Here is a 19285-nt window from a genome sequence, read left to right on the forward strand (position 1 = left end):
GGAGCCGGGCGTGGTGATTCGCAGCCAGCTGTATAGGTTGCCTGAACACAAGAAAAAGGTAGTTCAGGCAGAATTAGGGGCAATGCTTGAAATGGGAGTAATAGAAGAATCCAGCAGTAATTGGGTGAGTCCGATAGTTTTGGTTCCCAAACCGGACGGCTCAGTGCGGTTCTGTGTGGATTATCACAAGGTGAATGCAGTGTCGAAGTTCGACGCGTATCCAATGCCGCGGGTGGACGAATTGCTTGACCGGCTTGGTACGGCTCGATTTTATTTGACACTGGACTTAACAAAGGGATATTGGCAGGTCCCCTTGTCGCCATTATCCAAAGAAAAGACAGCTTTCACGACACCGTTCGGATTACACCAATTCGTTACACGAATTGCTGGGGGGTTCAGCATGTCTGCAACGGGAGAGAGCATCAGGAGACGCGTGGTGAGTGAGTGGATTACATGCAAATCACGAACACCTGTTTCTCATTCTAGTAATTGGCACGGAGACAGGATAAAACGCCAGGAGAAGCAGGAGTGTGTGAGAGAGAGAGGGACTACTGACTGAGACACACGTGGGACTGATCGGGAGATCATACTGGAGTGAAGCCCTTCTTCGGATGTGGATTATTTGTTGTGCGTTGCACAGACTTTTTGTTGAAACCTTATTTTGTGTAATAAAAGCTCAGTCAGTAGTCAAAGTCGACCCTGTCCTCTTCCTTCCCTACAAACTGAACCTGAAACATACCACAGTACTAAAAACATATTTAAATCGGTTCATGTGAGTACGGTGGTTCAATATAAAAAAAACAAAATAACGACTTATTTAGTGTCAAAAGCCAAAGTCATGTGATTTCAGCCGTTGGCAGTTTGACACGTGATCTGAATCATGATTCGATACACTGATTAATTTGTGCTCCGAATCTTCCTGAAGCAGTGTTTTGAAATCGGCCATCACTCAATAAGTCGTTATTTTGTTTTTTTTGGCGCACCAAAAATATTCTCGTCGCTTTATAATATTAATATTGAACCACTGTACTCACATGAAATGATTTAAATATGATTTTAGTACCTTTATGGATCTTGAGAGAGGAAGTGTCATTGCTGGCTATGGAGGCCTCACGGAGCCATCGGATTTCAACTAAAATATCTTAATTTGTGTTCCAAAGATGAACGAAGGTTTTACGGGTGTGGAACGGCATGAGGGTAAGAAATAAATGACAGAATTTTCATTTTTGGGTGAACTAACCCTTTAAGATTAACAAGTTTATGATTATTCATGGTTTTTTTTTTTTTTTTTTTTTTTTTTGTGGTCTATAATGGTTATAATGGATCTGTTGTGAAAAGAAATCTTGCCAAAAGGGTTATTACTTAAAAGTAACAATTATATGTTTTATTGAAAATGATAATTGAAATGGTTATGGTCATGTACATTTGTTTTCTTTTATTTCAATTTTTAAAGGTGTTAAAAAAAAAAAAAAGAAATTTAAAAGATGTTCTGCAATTAAGGTGGTACATGATATGTCTATAGACTGTAAACTGAACAATTTAAGAAACTTAAAATACTTCGATGGAATATGATGGGTCTTATTTATTTTTCGTTGTTTATTTTGAGTTAGACTACAATTTTGTTTTTAAGATTAAAAATTATCTATAAGGGGTATAGTTAAAAGGAGTGGATTTACAATCCATCTTCTTGTATTATATAATGATTTGGAAATTATAGTTTTCTAAAAACCAGTGTATATATCCTGGTGTTTATGATTACAGGCAATGTCTGTATTTAGTATCTGAGGAGTGACTGTGGGTCTGGCCTATGCCAGGAATGCAGTAACAGTGCTTACTCGTTTAGCCCTTCCAGAGAATAAATGTGTATTTGTTTTGTAGTCAAGGAATTTGATGATAAACTGAATAACAAGATTGATGTAAAGACAACCATGTGTAAGGACTGAAGGTCAATAATGCACTATGTACTATGTACTGTTCTAGTCAAGTCCTGCAAGGGAAAACCTATAGTCTATTTTAGTCTATTTTTGTAACCTGTCAGGGGAGCATGGGTCGGCAATGTAAAATTTTAAATTGTTAAGACCAGATGTGGTGTTTAAAACTCCACATCGGCCTTTTAAGGGGGGACTGAAGGAGTGGGTCCTGGAATCCACTGCCGCTTCAATATATATCTTTTAAGTTATTCATCAACATTTATATTTCTGTTAAATTATTTGAATGACTTCTTCAATGTATGTTAAAGCATTTATTTTCCTTTTCAAACACTAGAAAATAATTTCAATCTGCACTCAGTGGAGTGCAGATAGTTCTCAGCAGGGAAGCCAGACATTATGGAGTCTGCATGGGTGAGAGTTTTGAAGACTAACTTTCATAACTGTGTAATTGTGTGTTTGATCGATCACAATTGTGTGTTTGACGTCACAAGATCCATGTTTGTATTTATTACAGTTTATGGATGCACTGATAGGATTTTTTGGGCCAATACCAATATCGATTTTAACAAACAATTTTTGGCTGAATCTGATACCGATACTGCTGTTTGTCACTAGATTTCTTATTTGAAGTTTTGTCATTAAAATAGATAGTGTTTTGATCATGTTTTATATGAGCAAAGTTAAAAAAAACACATGCATTAAGTTATACTAGTTTGTTTATTGCTGCATCATTAAATAATTTCTAATGAACATGGATTGGACCCATTTAACATTCAGCAGGCCAACATAAATACATAAATACAACAGAACAAAGATGCAAATGAAATAAACAGTGCTTTTTAGGTTTGTTTATCATTAGTTTTCAGGTACAGAAATAAAGTAAACAAATGTAAAATAACTGCAATTTCTTTACTGTATAAATTAAATAGATATTAATCCTTAATAAAGTTTAAAAAGTTATTCTGTAAAGAGTAGTGAGCGATTTTTTGTCTTTGTCTTTTTTTTTTTTTTTTTTTTGATTAACATTAAAGGGTTGACTTTATAAAGTCAAAAACTATGTGTGACGAGCAGCGGGCGAGAGCCGTGAGGGAACGGCGCGAGGCCGGTGGCGCGAGTGATAATGAGCATCACCTGCGAGGCGCGCCGGCCTCGAGTCTCTCACGGAGGAGCTCCGGAGGCATAAAAGGAGGAGCGACGACCGTGAAGGACGAGAGAGGACCAGGCCTGTACTTTATTTTACGTTTTATTATGTTTGCGTGGCCGGCAGACGTCCGCGAGGGTCTGCCGGCATTACTTTCGTTTTGTTCTTTGTTTATTTTGGAATTAAAGTTTTGTTGAATGTTCGCCGGTTCCCGCCTCCTTCTTCCCACATCTACGAACTGTGTTACATTGGTGCCGAAACCCGGGAGGAAGGAGGGACATGCTGTCTGAGAGCCCTCGCTGCTGAGGGGGATCGCGGTGCTGCGGAGTTCGGGCAGCGCGGGAGTGTGAAGACCGCAAGAGGCTGCTCGAGGCGGTGGTACTGGAGCCTTGTGAAAGGTGGGACGGAGACCCGGATGCCGTGCTCCTGGGACGAGGTGGGGTGGCTGCCGTCCTGGAGGGAGCGGAGGAGTCGCCGCCGTCCGCCGTGGGCTGGAGCCTGCTGCCGTCCGCCATGAAGGGGAGGAGCAGGGGACGGGGGACTCGCTGCCGGCTGCCCTCAGCCGGAGGAGCCATCGCCGGCCGCCAGGAGGCGGTCGAGGATTGGGCCGTCCACCGAGCGTCCAGTGCCACCGCATGGCACCACGAGGAAGAGCCTCCCGGCTGGCTGAGGACCGAGCGGCAGTGTGTCTGGGAACCAGACCAAGAATTTTTTTTTCTCTCTCTTTTTCCTCTCTCCCCTCTCTCGTCCTGTCGCTCCCCTTGCTTCCGTCTCCTTTCTCTCGTCTCGTCTGTCCTTACCCCCAGGTGCTGCGGCCGCCGAGACAGGCCCCGGGGGGGAGTAGAGCGCAGTCTCGGGAGTACCCCCCGGCCTGCGAGGGGCGATGGGGGTATGTGACGAGCAGGGCGGGCGAGAGCCGTGAGGGAATGGTGCGAGGCCGGTGGCACGAGTGATAATGAGCATCACCTGCGAGGCGCGCCGGCCTCGAGTCTCTCACGGAGGAGCTCCGGAGGCATAAAAGGAGGAGAGACAACCGTGCAGGACGAGAGAGGACCAGGCCTGGACTTTATTTTACGTTTTATTATGTTTGTGTGGCCGGCAGACGTCCGCGAGGGTCTGCCGGCATTACTTTTGTTTTGTTCTTTGTTTATTTTGGAATTAAAGTTTTGTTGAATGTTCGCCGGTTCCCGCCTCCTTCTTCCCACATCTACGAACTGTGTTACACTATGACTTTATTCAGCATTGTATTCTCTTCCGGGTCTGTTGTCAATCCGGGTTCACGACTCCGCAGTGACGATGCTGACGTAAGACGCTGCTGATGTGTTATCCGGTGCGCCCGAGCTTCGTATTCAAGCTATTCTACATTGTTTGTATTTTTGTATTGCTATATTTTTTAAAATGGTGCGTAACTGTGCATGTTGAGGATGTCCTAATTGCCAAAAACAACGACGTAAAAGTGCATTACCAACGCCGACAGATGAAAGGATTCAATGGAATCAATTCAATGGAATCAATCCAATGGAAAGGATTCCGGAAGAGAATACAATGCTGAATAAAGTCGTAGTTTTTGTTATTTTTGGACCAAAATGTAATTTCGATGTTTCAAAAACTTCTAACTAACCCATTGATGTCACATGGACTACTTTGATGATGTTTTTATTACCTTTCTGGACATCTACCGTACATACATTTTCAATGGAGGGACAGAAAGCTCTCGGACTAAATCTAAAATATCTTAAACTGTGTTCCGAAGATGAACGGAGGTCTTACGGGTTTGGAACGACATGAGGGTAATAGCCATGTGACACTGTAAGATCTCAGTTTTCATTCATGTCAGATTGTACAGTTGCAATTCAGTTACTACTTGGTAATGCACTTACACTTGCTGGGGCGGATCTACCGGGGTGGCATGGGGTGGCAACTGCCACCCTAAGAAAAAGCTTTGCCACCCCAAAATAATCACAGAATAAAATATAAATGTAAGCAGTGTAGTCAAAACTTCAATGTGATGACCTAAAAAAAGACAGCATAACGCAAAATAATGGCAAGAAAACACATCTTTCAATAAACTGTGCATGATGATTGCACGCAGCGCGCCCAGTGTAGTCAGCTTCATTAACAAATGACTCTTATGAACTGGTTCTGTGGGAGTCAAAAACACAGCGCAGCCAAGTTCATTTACGAATTGTTTTTCCATTTGTTCGTGAATCGGGAAATTACTGCTTCTCAGCTAACTCAGAAGTCCTGTGAGAAATAGCCTAATCCCCATCCCATCCGAATATGTCTGAGATTCATTTTCGTAACTGTTTGGCGAGCTGATTCCTTGCCCGCTCCTCTTTCATCATGGATAATTTGTGATTGTCTATTTGTGATTGTCAACTTTCTTTGTAGCCATTTGTTATGTGTACTGTATTTTTGCAGAACTGAGAAATGACTGCTTAGGGATATAGTCTTGTGTCAGAAGACCAGTACACTGCTATAGTACTGTATATACTGTAATGAAATTTGGCCAAATGTGCAGAGGATGCTGAATTTACTTTTACTGCAATTGACAGTATACTGTATTGTGGTGCATACCAAGTTCATACTTATTTTTCTCATGCTCAATTTATAATAGTAAAAAAAAAAAAAAAAAAAAAAAATCCTCCAAAAGTTAATTGCTGTATTTTACTGTATCTAGTGCAGTAGCTGCAAAATAATTCCTGAATTACAATAAGACAAGATTTTTGTTACAGTGTTATATGATCTCTCTAGTGTTCACTGGGCAGTGTAGTAGTCTGTGTATTTGTTACGTTTTGTGTGTCATCTGATGCCAAAGTTTGATTTTGTCAGACAAGAATATGTTTTTGACTAGAACATTTTATTTTGACCTGGAAGTTTGAGGTTTGTATAGTTTTGAGATTGTGTTTATAGTTGTGAGAAAATGTTGAATTATTTCATGAATTGTGCATTAGCATTTAAGAAAAACAATAACTAGATTGGAAGGTTTGAAAAACAAATTTATGCTGGCTTGTCATAAAGCCAACTTAAAGAATTGTTTAAAAAACGTAAAAACTTTGGTCAGTTAGGACAGAATATAGATGTTCTGGGTGATTGCTAAAGTGTTGCTAGGTGGTTGCTAGGCTCTTGCTATGCACTTGCTGGGGTGTTGCTAGTGTATGTGGTTGATAGGGTGTTCAGGGTGACGTTCCCACCTCTGTTAAGAAAAGAAACTCAAAAATTGTTTGCAAAAAACAAGTTTTTGTTGCTCTTTAACTTGCTCTAAAACATGTGATTTATATCATCGAAGTAGCCTGTGTAATATTAATAAAACTGCTCATCTTCTTTAGTGATACAAGCTCAGACTCATTGAGAATTTGTTGATGTTTTTCATATAGTGTCTTTACTTAGTGCCATGATGGATATTGAAATCTTGTTATTTATTTTTAATTTTAAACAGTATATAGATGACTGCTTTGTGGTAATGCAATATTTGTGAACAAAATTGTGTATGTCAGGCCATAAATCTCCAAAAACTATGCATGGGCGCTTGCTTGGGTGTGGCCACCCCTCATAGACCTCATGCCACCCCTTTGCCACCCTATAAATAATTTTCTAGAGCCGCCCCTGCACTTGCATAAAGTAGCCTTGTTGACAAGTTTAGGTGAGTAAGGTCAAAACGCACAAGATATAGTACCTTCAATGCCCTGTAGATGGCGATATCACCTCTTTTGTAGCAGAAATAAACTGCTACAAAAGTTGTGCCATGCAAAATGTAACTAGTAATTGCATTACTCATCACAAATGTATTGTAGTAAAGAGTACATATACCTATTCAAAAATGTAGTCAAGTAAAGAGTAAAAGTTGCTAATATATTTGATACTCAGTAAAACTACAGAGTAGCCAAAATTATATTTAAGTAACTGGGCTAATTACATTTAATCAAATACTTTACACCACTGCATACAACATAAATATTTTTTCAAACATCTTTCAAGTTGTATATTGTACCTTGCTGATTAAATGTACAATAAAATCTAACTATTGTATAAAAGTGTTTAATAACACAAAATAAATAATTATTTCATATATTTTTTTTTTATATCATTCCATGTTCTAAAAGCTCACAACCCTGCTGATGTCCCAGACATTCCAATATAGTCTACACAAATAAAAGTTTTAGTCTAAAGTCTTTGATACACTTTATTATATACACCAATCAGGCATAACATTATGACCACCTTCCTAATATTGTGTTGGTCCCCCTTTTGCTGCCAAAACATGGACTCCACTAGACCCCTGAAGGTGTGCTGTGGTATCTGGCACCAAGATGTTAGCAGCAGATCCTTTAAGTCCTGTAAGTTGCGAGGTGGGGCCTCCATGGATCGGACATGTTTGTTCAGCACATCCCACAGATGCTCGATTGCTCAAACCATTCCTGAACCATTTTTGCTTTGTGGCAGGGCGCATTATCCTGCTGAAAGAGGCCACAGCCACCAGGGAATACCATTTCCGTGAAAGGGTGTACATGGTCTGCAACAATGCTTAGGTAGGTGGTACATGTCAAAGTAACATCCACATGGATGGCAAAACCCAAGGTTTCCCAGCAGAACATTGCCCAAAGCATCACATTGCCTCCGCTGTCTTGTCTTCTTTCCATATTGCATCCTGGTGCCATGTGTTCCCCAGGTAAGCGACGCACATGCACACGGCCATCCACGTGATGTAAAAGAAAACGTTCTTCCATTGCTCCGTGGTCCAGTTCTCATGCTCACATGCCCACTGTTGGCGCTATTGGCAGTGGACAGCATGGGCACCCTGACTGGTCTGTGGCTATGCAGCCCCATACGCAACAAACTGCGATGCACTGTGTATTCTGACATCTTTCTATCAGAACCAGCATTAACTTCTTGAGCAATTTGAGCTACAGTAGCTCGTCTGTTGGATCGGACCACACAGACTTGCCTTCGCTCCCCACGTGCAGCAATGAGCCTTGGCCACCCATTACCCTGTCGCCGGTTCACCACTGTTCCTTCCTTGGACCACTTTTGATAGATACTGACCACTGCCCGGGAACACCCCACAAGAGCTGCAGTTTTCAAACTCACTCAAATCCTTACGCATTCCCTTTTTTCCTGCTTCTAACACATCAAAATGTTCACTTGCTTCCTAATATATCCCACCTACAAAAGCTGCTATGATAAAGAGATAATCAGTGTTATGTCACCTGTCAGTGGTCAATCACAGCGTGTAATATTTAACTGTATATATTGATAAATTCCATTTAGAGAGCATGTCCTGATAGGAATGCTTTTGGATCAGTCAGTGAGCTCAGCAAATCTGTCAAAACTTGAATGTTGGCTTGAAAAGGCTCTGTCTGAAAGTTAACAAATGCTTAAAGGTTATACATAGATAGACAGACAGATGGGTTTCTAAGGTGTTAATAGAATGTTCTGGAAGGTTACTAAGGTCTTCTAAGTGAATGCTTGGTGGTTGTTATAGTGTTTCCAAGTGATTTTTTTTTTCCATTTCAAATCTGTTTTCTGTCAGAATATAAGTATTGCCTTTGATAAAGAACTTAACTTCTCAACCATAAACAATATGCGTAGTATAAATACAATCCAGACATCTGTGTCACCGTTTCCCACCATTTACAAATATGATGACTTCTCTCCAATGGTCACATGGAAGAATCTTGGAGGAAGCAGTAAGCATTTGTTTGCTTAATGTTTTATTAATACTACGCATTAGAACATTTTCTTTATACTTCATTTTAGTGAAGTAGGCATATTTGTAAGTAGGAGTTATGGTGTTGCTAAGCTGTTGTCAAGGTGTTAAGTGGTTTCTTAAATATTGCAGTTGCTAGGCTGATATACACTGTCAGGAAAAAAAAAAAAAAAGGAAAAATTGATTCTTTAGGGGTACAACAGCTTTGCACAGGACCATTCTAACTTGGCCTAATGATCTAAACTTTAACAACCATTCATTTTGTTTCCATCTCAGTCTAGGGGTCAGGAGGGAAGGTAACAGAGGAAAAGAAAATGTGATGATATCAAACACAAAGATAAAAGATATGGGAAGAACACACTTCACACAGTCTCAGAGTGAAAACATGGCCAAGTAATAAACAAAACATAAGCTAACTAAGGTTTAGAGAATCCACCTACCCTGCACAAAAACAAAGATGAAAAACAACAACAACAACATAACAATCCTCTTTCTCTCTTGTCAAAAACAGGTGTCATACACAATAAAAAGGCATCAAACACCATAAGCTAGTAAATATAGTTAATAAAAGTGATACAATACCTTATAATTACCCACAAGTAAAGCTTTAAAGCAGAGTAAATTAAGTTAATGAAGGATACAATACTTTTTAGTTACGAGGATAAACTGGTAAGCAACACTAATGAAAGGCTGCTGGCACAGAACTAACAAGTACAGGACCCACTCCTAACTCAAAGTTATCAGCAAGGGCTCTCACTTCGGCATGCACAGACAAACAGTTTTCAGTCTAAGGCTGGAGAGAAGTGTTCCTCAGCATAGCATTTTCGGAGTGCTCCATTTATTCTCCTCTGCTCCGTCTCAGGCATGCTCACGACAAGTTGCATCTGGTGGTAATTAACCTGAGCGAGAGAGTGATGGAGAGAAGCGGAGGAGAGCATATTATAATCAGAACACCATGGGATGTAACACACTAACCATGAGGAGACAACAGCAAAATTCTTCCTGATATTTCTCAGACCTCTTGGTGAGGTACAAACTTGAGGCTTTGTGTGTTAGATTGCATATGTGTCCATTTTTCAGTAATTGTCCACTTCACTCTCCCAGTTAAGCTGACTGTGTATCCTAGTTAAAGGAATTTTGATGACATTGTGGAGATGGTCTTGTGCGTCACATGGATGTTTTAACTAATCAACGAACAGCTGTCTAGTCATTGACAATGGGCAAATCTAGCATGTGTAGGGTATTTAAAGAAGCTACAAGCAGATGGCTTGATGGATGAAGATTCAGAACTCTGCAAGGTAAGTCTTAAAATTGGTTTGATGTGAAAAAATTAGGTCAGTTAAGGATGATGTTTGTCTCTTTTTAGATGGAATTTTCTCAACTCAATTATTTCTTAAATTTCAGATGAAATTCCAGGTTTACCATCTCTCCTCCACTCTAAAAACCACAGTTTTCTTTTTGCTGGTGCTACTGATTCAGCCTCCCAGAGGTCTAATGCTGCCACACCATCCCATGGTTTATCTGCCTACACTGGACAACCCTGAGTGGGAAGGATCAATGCTCCAGCTTCAGGCTTCACTGGGAGGTCCAGATGGCAGGCCAGTGGTGGCGCTCCAGCCCTGGGCTCTGATTCAGGACCCGGAACCTGAGGAGCTTCTGGAGAGGGTGAAGGCAGAACTGGGATGGGGACAAAGGGGCATGGTGAAGGACCAGAAGAGAGAGGAGCTTGGACGGAGACCCATGGGGACATTCCCAGACAACCATATAGTGTCTGTGCCATATCCAAAGGGGGGAGAAATAGAAGAAGAGGGTGGAGAGAAGCGGAATGAGGCGCTCACTTCCATTGCAGGAGGTTTGCAAGCCTTCAGCAGACAGAAAGGAGGATTTGGTTTTAGATTTGGCAGAAAGTGAAGTGGAAGATGTCTGTAAGTGTGTGTGTGTGTGTGTGTGTGTGTGTGTGTGTGTGTGTGTGTGTGTGTGTGTGTGTGTGTGTGAGAGAGAGAGAGAGAGAGAGAGAGAGAGTTAGAGTGAGAGTGAGTGTGTAACTTAGCTGTACTTTGGAGACAAAGTATAAAAAAAGAGGGGAGGGGTGCGCTAATAAAAAATGTCAACCATGTAGATAAGAGAAACAGAAATTGTTTTTCATGGGGAAAAATGCAAACTATATGACACTTATTAAAAATTGTTAAATATTCTGCAGTCCTCACTTATTTGTCTACAAAACATCATTCTCACTTCAGGTTATATGCTGGGTGTGTATACTGTCTCTGACACTAACTTGATGTATGTTGCCAACAGTATCTTTCACTCATGACGCCTCGGCAACTATAATTTAAAATCACTGACTGAAAATCGTTGACTGAAAAATAATCTGCAGTGAGCAAATTGCTGCTGTCAGTTTAAATTTAAGCTTACATTAAAAGTAGAGATGTCTTCTGAGAGTTTCAGTAAAAGAAATATAGCAAGTGCCTTCGTAACTAAATATAATTTTCCTGGTATTGTAAAACATCAGTATACAGTATGGATCTTTCTGACAGTAAAAAATGTCAAATTATTTTTGTGGTCATGAAATTTGAAAGGGAATGTCATAAATAAGCTAACTCAATTTGGCCAAATGCTTGGTCACTGGACTGCATAATTGCAAAAGAAAAACGGGCTTGAATAGATAAAAACAAATTTGATAGATTTTTCAGCTAAAAGAGGAATTAGCTGTCATTGGTCTAATTGTTTTTTTCCCCCCCACTTTTTAATCTTTACATACAGAAATGCCTATTATTTAATACAGAATAACTGTACAAATCTAATTACTTTTAGTTTACTGTTAAGTTATGCACATAAATCTAACAGTCCTGAAAAAAAGTGTCTGAAAAATGTCAATTTTGTATTTAAAAAAAAATGTCAAGTTGTCAACCGACTGGCCAATAATAATGGTTTACATGGCCTATAGATATTGTTGTAGGAGAACCAATAAAGCTTATTTTGTTTAATCCTAATTAGCGTATTTTGTTTAGAATACGTTTTTTGAATGGCATTCACGGAACAGCATAAGGAAAAGGAAGCTCGTGACTACCTTCGCTCATGGATATTAGTGACACTGCGAACTGTTTTAGTATTGGTTACTTAATATCTCTTGAGGGTGTGGATGGGGAATTTTGACTTACATATTAACCTGTTTGACAGGTATCAGTTAAAGAGAAGCCATCAGTGTTCGGCGGTTCTCCTCGGTGCTGTTGTACCTGCCTGGAGGAGGACACTGAATCAACAGGAATCAGACCAAACCATGATGGAACCTTCCAACAGAGGAAGAGTGTAAACATCAAGGAGGATAAAAAAAAGCAGAATATGACTGTTTTGTGTCCCACAGTACTTTAAAAGAACCAATTATCGTCAAATGGAGTAATTAAAGCAGTTACGTATATAAATAGAAATAGCACTTGATATTTCAAAGGCTTTACCAACTTCCATTTTCATCATGTATTATACTCAGTTAGTTCAAATTGATTTAAAATATTTTTTCTTGGCATTTGTATAGATGGACAATGCAAAGACTGCACGCCTGAGACTATCTCAGGTATGATTGGAGCAGTGATTGGTGGTCTGCTTATGCTGGCAGTTGTTGCTATAGTGGTTGTCGTCTTGAAGAAGTGAGTAGTGACTGATTAAGTTTAGATCTGCAGACTAACAATTTGATGGGATAGAGTGACAAAATTAAAAGCAGTTGAAATTATTGTGATGAAAAAAAAAGATGTAAAACTGTTTCAAAAACAGCTATAAAGAAATTGATAATGTCTTATAGTGCAAATTTGTATAATTTATAAGTGATATGGAAGATTAAATATAAAAAAAATCTGTCCGTTTGTGTTTGTTTATGACAATTTTGGTGCAGTGGCAAGATTAATGAGATGAAAAAGATCACTGCCAAATAAGAGGGTTAAGATTTTGGTCATTTAGCCTGAGCAGTTATAATTGACAAGACATTTTAGTTTAAAACTGACTTTAAAGGAAGTCTTAATTATTTGATTTCGAATGCTGTACCTTTGACGGTCTGAGTACTGTAAAATGTGAAAATTGAGTTTCAGATTAAAAATAATTAGGTATTGAGTATGATTAACAGTGATGTCATGATAAAGATATATGTCAGTCAAGACAAACAAATTGTTACTATAATTGAATTTATATGTTTTGATGCTTATTTCATTTTGATGAAATGTTTTTAACTAAGTGTTTTAAAGGGTTAGTTCACCCAAAAATTCTGTTTACTTACCCTCATGCCGTTCCACACCCGTAAGACCTTCGTTAATCTTCGGAACACAAATTAAGATATTTTAGTTGAAATCCGATGGCTCCTAAAAGGTACTAAAAACATATTTAAATCGGTTCATGTGAGTACAGTGGTTCAATATTAATATTATAAAGCGACGAGAATATTTTTGGTGCGCCAAAAAAAAAAAATAACGACAGTTTGGGAAGCACTGGTCTGGAGACACGATAGCATAGCGGATGATATGTGTGAGTTGGCGCAGACCACAAAACATATCAGACCCATTTGAATTCTGCACAGAATGCTGTATTTTGAAGCGTTCCAAGACACTTCATTACGGAACCGTCGTAGCAGGTTAAAAAAAAAATCACTTTTATTAAATCAATAATTTCAATTTTAGTAAAGTAGGCCTATTTAAAAGATCAGTCGAGATGATATAAAGGTGCGTTCACGCGGCCTCATAATTCCAGTATTTACGAGATTCTAGCTTGTAAAAATCGTTCACGTCCTCGTAGAGCTCGTAATTACAGCTTGTAAGCTGGGAGTTTTCTGAAAGCTCCCACATGTACCACGTGGTTGCTGTACCACCTGACCACTGTAGATTCATTTAAGCGTTGATAGTGGTGCCATGGAAACGCATAATTCCCAGTCCAAGGACCAAAAGGACGTGAACAGGTCCGAATATAACGTCACGTGTTGTTATCTCAAGATTCCGGTAAATACGAGGTGACGTGAACGCAGCATAACTTTCTGTTATTTCAAGGAAGTTCAACAGGTTCCTGAACTGAAAGTATTTCGATAGCCTCCCTGTTTACCTACGCCATTTTACCAACACACAGACACATAAACAGACCTGAACTAAAACTTGGGCATATTTTAAAGTTAGCCTAATTAAATACTTATATAAATGCACCAGTTAAGTTTTAATCTGGGGTACTTGCTTTAGTCGACTTTAAATGTGAATTTCCCTCGTCGGCGTGCAGAGAAGGGTTTTCCAAGTCGATGATTTGTCTCTTCAGGTCCAGATAGTGGTTAGTAGTGTTGTTTTTGGCGGCCTGTTTTAATTTTAGTTTTAGTAGTCTTTGTGTCAAGCGGTCATTTTAGTTTTTATTAGTTTTAGTCACGTTCATACACTTTTTAGTCTAGTCAAGTTTCAGTCGACTAAAGGTCTGAGCATTTTAGTCTTTTTTTAGTCAGAATTATCCATGACTATTTTCGTTTAGTTTTAGTCGACGAAAACTGATGACATTTTAGTCTAGTTTTAGTCGACGACACCTGATGACATTTAGTCTAACTTTACTCAATGAAAATTGTATTTTAGTCTCTTTTTTTAGTAATGCAACTCTATTTAACCCAGTCAATAGAGGTTATTTTTTCTGAGCGAAACACAAAAAAGTAAAGACTCATAACTCCAAAACTGTAGCAAGGAGATTCATTTGATAGAACACTTTAATGTTTTAGAAAATATAAATTACATTACATTTGGACATTTTCATGCTGAAAAACTGCTGATAAAAGACAAAAAAAAAATGTATATATATTTTTATTATTTTATATATTTTTTTTGTTTGACATGGAATAACTTAGGAAAGCAATAAGATCAGAGAAAAATTCTTTTTTGGTGATGCTCTCCTACATGTGAGCTGCATCTGGTTCAAATTTTGTGGCATAAAGTACAGTTAAATAAAGTGTTATTCATTTTTTCGCCGCTAGATGGCGCCCACGGACGGTAAACTCAGGTTTAAAAGGCACTTCTCAGCACTCGTTAGGAGTTTTTCAAAATGGTTAGATGCATTAAAAAGCCGATTCCCTTTCGAAAGGGAACTTCAACTCTGCGCTGATTGCACTTTGGGGAACGTCATGTGACCCAGGTGTCTGAAAGCAACTATCCAACAACTCCAATCCCTATTGGCCGGCGACAGCCTATGATGTCATACGGCGCGACCTGGACGTATAAAGGGAGCGCCTGGAGAGACAGAAGACATCTCTTCGTCTTTCGGTCCTGTTCTGTCTGATTACGACTATTCCAACTCCGGTAGGGTTTTTTATATGCCTTACTAACGTTCAAGAGGATGTGTTTATTCGTGTCCTCGGGTTGGACACTTATATTCACATTTTCTGGGCATTTTTTTCTGTCTGGAGAGGAGCGAGCATACACAGTGCCTGAGGGCGCTGTCTGTGTTTGTCTGTTGTTTACTGTGAGCGTCTCATCGGGACGCTCCGTTCCCGTTTGACACTCTTCCCGAGGGAAGAGGTGTCTGCATCTGTGCCTTATGGTACTGGCCCTGTTTGCTGAGGCAATACGGTGTCCGCGATCATAGGGCTCGCAGATGAGTTCGTTGGGAAGTTTGAGAAAGTTGTCTCTCCCTTTCTCGGCTTCCCTGCGGCTGACGGGGATGACTGGGTGACGATGACGTTTCTGTTTGACGTCATCGCGTCCGGCGCGGGCGCTCCTCTGGCTGTTGTGTGTGTGCGGAGCTGCTGTCTGTTTGGGGGCTGCAGCTGCCGTGAGAGCACGTTAAGAAAGGGGCCACGCACGGATGGCTCGACGAGCGGTTCCTTTCTGTCCATTAATGCAGCGGCTTCCATGACTTTCCATTCCCTTCTGATCTCCTCGTTTGAGATCGGGAGGGCATGGAAAAACCCCTAGCCGTCCAGATTTGTATCTGAACCCAGACAGACGGGAGGAGGAAGAGGCAAGAGTGAGGTGGGTGATCGATTGTAAACACTGTTGCGTTTGTAATCGATTCCCCAGCTACATAGGGCGATTTATATCTACCCTCTCCTCTTCTTCTTCCACCTCCTGTGTATATGTATATATGTATATGTATGTATATGTATATATATATATTATGTATATGTACGTATATATATATATATATATATATATATATATATATATATATATATATATATATATATATATATGTATGTATGTTTATATGCATATGTATGTATATAAACATATTCATGCTCAGATGCTTCTTATAGTCAGACTGATGGCTGGGCCCATAGTGATTATTCATGTTAGCCCGCTGTTTCTGTTTGATGGTAAGAGGATCTTTTAGGCTTAAAGGAGCCTTGGATTCCATCCTTTTTATGTAAAAAAAAGGAGCATTAGGAGTCTTTGGTCTTTGAGCCGCAGGGGGGTCTATATTTTATGTGTTTAAAATAAGACCTTATTTTCCTGTATAGTTTTCTGGGCATGCAGTCAGGAAAAAGTAGGGGTTTTTGGGCAAACTGAAGTTGATAGGCTGGCTAGTGTGCAGGCCACAAAATGGCCGCCTCTTAGCCGCCTGTTGTTTAGAAGTAGCTTCTCATCTACTGTATTCTAGGGTAGTTTAAGTTGACACTCGTCACTTCAGTTATGTATGTTTAGGTCGGCCTTAATTGGCCGCCTGACATTGTTTGCTTGTGAGCTTCGCTTTCTTTCTCTTTCCATGAGATTTGAAGGTGAAGCCCAGGCTTCACTAGGCTTGTGGCCCTGTAAGAAGGCCCGTAGCTTAGCGGCCAGGCTAGAGCTAGGTTAGGTGTGTTATTTGCGTATAACCCAATGTATACTATCCCTTGTCAGGTTGTATAGTTCCTAGTTCTGGTCTCCTCCCGAGGGAGTTGTCAGGCCGTATGCCCATTATCCCCTTGCTATGTAGGTGCAATTGTTGAGTTTAAACAGCTAGGTTGTAGACTGTTTTTTAGACTCCCTGATGCTGTTATCTCAGGTGGTAGGCCCTTATCTTTGCGTAGATAAGTCATGCTGTGTGTGCAAGGCCCCACTTTCTAGAACTTTTATGCTAGGGAAAATGGGTTTTTTCCTCTGAGCCACTTGTTTCTCTAACCAAGTTTGAGTTGATGTTGCTAGGGTTTAGCATTCGTCCTCTATGGCTCAGTACAGATTTGAGAATCTGTATGGAGAGAATTATTTTCCTCTTTGAAAACAGCATATACATGAAAGCGCTGTATTGCTTTGAAGTTCTAGACTTTTGCCCTACATCGTATGTGAGCTTACTTATGCTGCCACAGGTTAGCACCTGTTCCCATAATAGCAGGCTTTTTTATTTAGCCGCTATGGGAGACACTGGTGACCTATTTTCCCCATTAGTAGGTTTATTGGTGTTAGTGAGTGCATCACCTGTTGGATTGCATACTCAGGGTAGTATAGAACCACTTTTTGAGAAAAGCTGGTTTGTATTAGCTCCCTTTTTTGTAATCTTGTTAACAGCTATATTGCATATAACTTTTATTGTAGGCTCTTATGGTTATTTAACCTCCTTCTAGTTAGCAATTGTTTTTATAACAAGTGCTGTTAGCTGATCATAGTTTGCTCACATAGTTTACAGCATTTCACGGGCTGAAGCCACGTGTCATTAGAATGGTAGGCCCCAACAGGCCTCTTTTCTAGTTCACATGCTGGCACAGTCTGTGTTGCATTTCAACAGTTGCTGAACGCCACTTGTCGCTGAGATTGTAGGCCCCACTAGGCCTCCTTTTTAGTTGATTTGTTGGCAGGATGCTTTGAAAAAACCTGACCACCTTAAAAGGCCACGCCCCACCTCAACGGATAGGCCCTAATCAGGCCTGTTCACGTTGGGTGGCAGCGTTCTATGTATTTCTTCTGAGGAGGTTTCAATGCTAAATACATGGCTTTTGGGTGGACTGGTTATGGCAGCCGCTTGCTGATGCCATATGTTTACTAAGGTAGGCCTCTTCTCGGCCTCTGGTGTAGCATTTGGAGTTCAGCTGCGTACTCTTCTCGCTGTGAGAATTTATGGTGCTTTTCCGAGTACTTGAGTGGCTAGCCCCTCAGGATGTATGCTGTGGTTAAACCTTACTGAGGTTTGGTTTGAACTGCATCCGTCTCCCTGAGCCTGATCTTACGCTAGTTGAGCTAATAGCCACCTAGAGGTCTAAGGTGGATCTATTCATGCTCTTAGAGATGGCAGATCTGGTTGGCCAGGTGCCCAGATGATATTTAACCTCCTTGGTGTCGGTTATTTATCGTTCTTCGGTGCCTAAGAACACTGCCACGAGCTGATGCCCACGTGTCTGTTGAGGTGATAGGCCCGCACGGGCCTTCCTCAACTATGTGTCGGCGTATGTTGTACTCCTCTTGCTTGAAAGAGTAAAAAGGTGCTTTTACTGAGTACACTGCTCGTTGGATTGTGTTGGGTAGACTAACATACGGGCACTTTGCAGTCTCCCATGCTGCCGTTGAAGTTGCCTGTCTGCTGCAGCCAGACAGGTGTTCAGGGTGGCCCCTTCAGGCCACTTTTTGAATATACTTCTGTTTCACATATAGTTACTATCATGCTGTAGGCTACTCTTTGGCCTCCATGAGTACGTGCCCATTGCATGGTCTACCTGTTAGGTGAGCTTTGTACTTCCCCTTTGGGGTTATGTTGTAATAGTGCTTAGCTCCCTAAGCTGATCATGGTGGTAGGCCTTATCAGGCCTCCTCCTAAGGTTCAGCCCCAGGCTGGTTTGTGCTCCCCTGTATCAGGGTTCTCTAGCGCACAGCCTCCTCAGTGCGTTAATTAAGCACTGAGTAGATCCTAGGATGAGCGGATTATCTCCCCTCAATAGGAGGGTTCATAGCACTCAGCTGAGTTCTGCTCTCCAGGATGCCCATCTCTACGTGGTGGTAGGTCTGAGTTGCTTCTGCCTTTCTGCAGTCACTCTTACCTGCTCTCTTCTACGAAGAATGCATTATGGAGATTCTGTACTCAGACAGGGTTGGCCAAGACTAAGTTTGTCCTATGACAGACCAGGTCGGCCTCCCTGGTGGCATTAGGGGTAACTTCGTTCCCCTCTAGTGACTGGACGGGGTTCCCTTCGGTTCCCTGGCCTCATTCCCTTAAAGAAACCACTTTGTCTGTGGAAAAGTTGGTTTCAGATGCCTCTAGCGGCCTTAGTAGGCCTTCTATCTCTGGAAGGCCTCTGTTGGCTCAGCTTGGGCTGTTGGCCATAGGGAATGCTGTCACTGACAGCCTGGTGTGACCCGAGGGTGAGTTGCTAAGCGTTTCCTTCGAAACTGCTTGACGTTTGTCAGCCATATTATTTGGCATGCACTCTCCTCAAGCATGGCGGCGTGGGTATATCGTTCCCCAAAGCGCAATCAGCGCAGAGTTGAAGTTCCCTTTCGAAAGGGAACGTCTCAGGTTACGTATGTAACCATGGTTCCCTGAGAACAGGGAACGAGACTCTGCGCTTTCCAGCCATGCTTCGGGTTGCCTGCCTGCAGAACAGTC

General features: G+C 40.9%; 1 protein-coding gene across 1 annotated transcript; it reads left to right on the forward strand.

The window, feature by feature from the left end:
• The first annotated feature begins 8896 nt into the window (after positions 1-8896).
• Positions 8897-11079, forward strand: LOC125264192 (pyroglutamylated RFamide peptide). Its single transcript, XM_048183396.1, has 2 exons — positions 8897-10077; positions 10184-11079. Exons 1-2 carry the CDS (start codon positions 10051-10053, stop codon positions 10688-10690), a joined length of 534 nt encoding a protein of 177 aa, XP_048039353.1. The 5' UTR covers positions 8897-10050; the 3' UTR covers positions 10691-11079.
• The last annotated feature ends 8206 nt before the right edge of the window (positions 11080-19285 follow it).

This window comes from Megalobrama amblycephala, linkage group LG3, assembly GCF_018812025.1.
Source record: "Megalobrama amblycephala isolate DHTTF-2021 linkage group LG3, ASM1881202v1, whole genome shotgun sequence".
Classification (NCBI taxonomy): Eukaryota; Metazoa; Chordata; class Actinopteri; order Cypriniformes; family Xenocyprididae; genus Megalobrama; species Megalobrama amblycephala.

Excerpts from the sequence above, each read along its gene's own strand:
- LOC125264192 (XM_048183396.1), top strand. The coding sequence starts at position 10,051 with ATGGATGAAGATTCAGAACTCTGCAAG. Across the intron at positions 10,078-10,183 it reads AAGATTCAGAACTCTGCAAG|ATGAAATTCCAGGTTTACCA; the intron begins GTAAGTCTTAAA and ends CTTAAATTTCAG.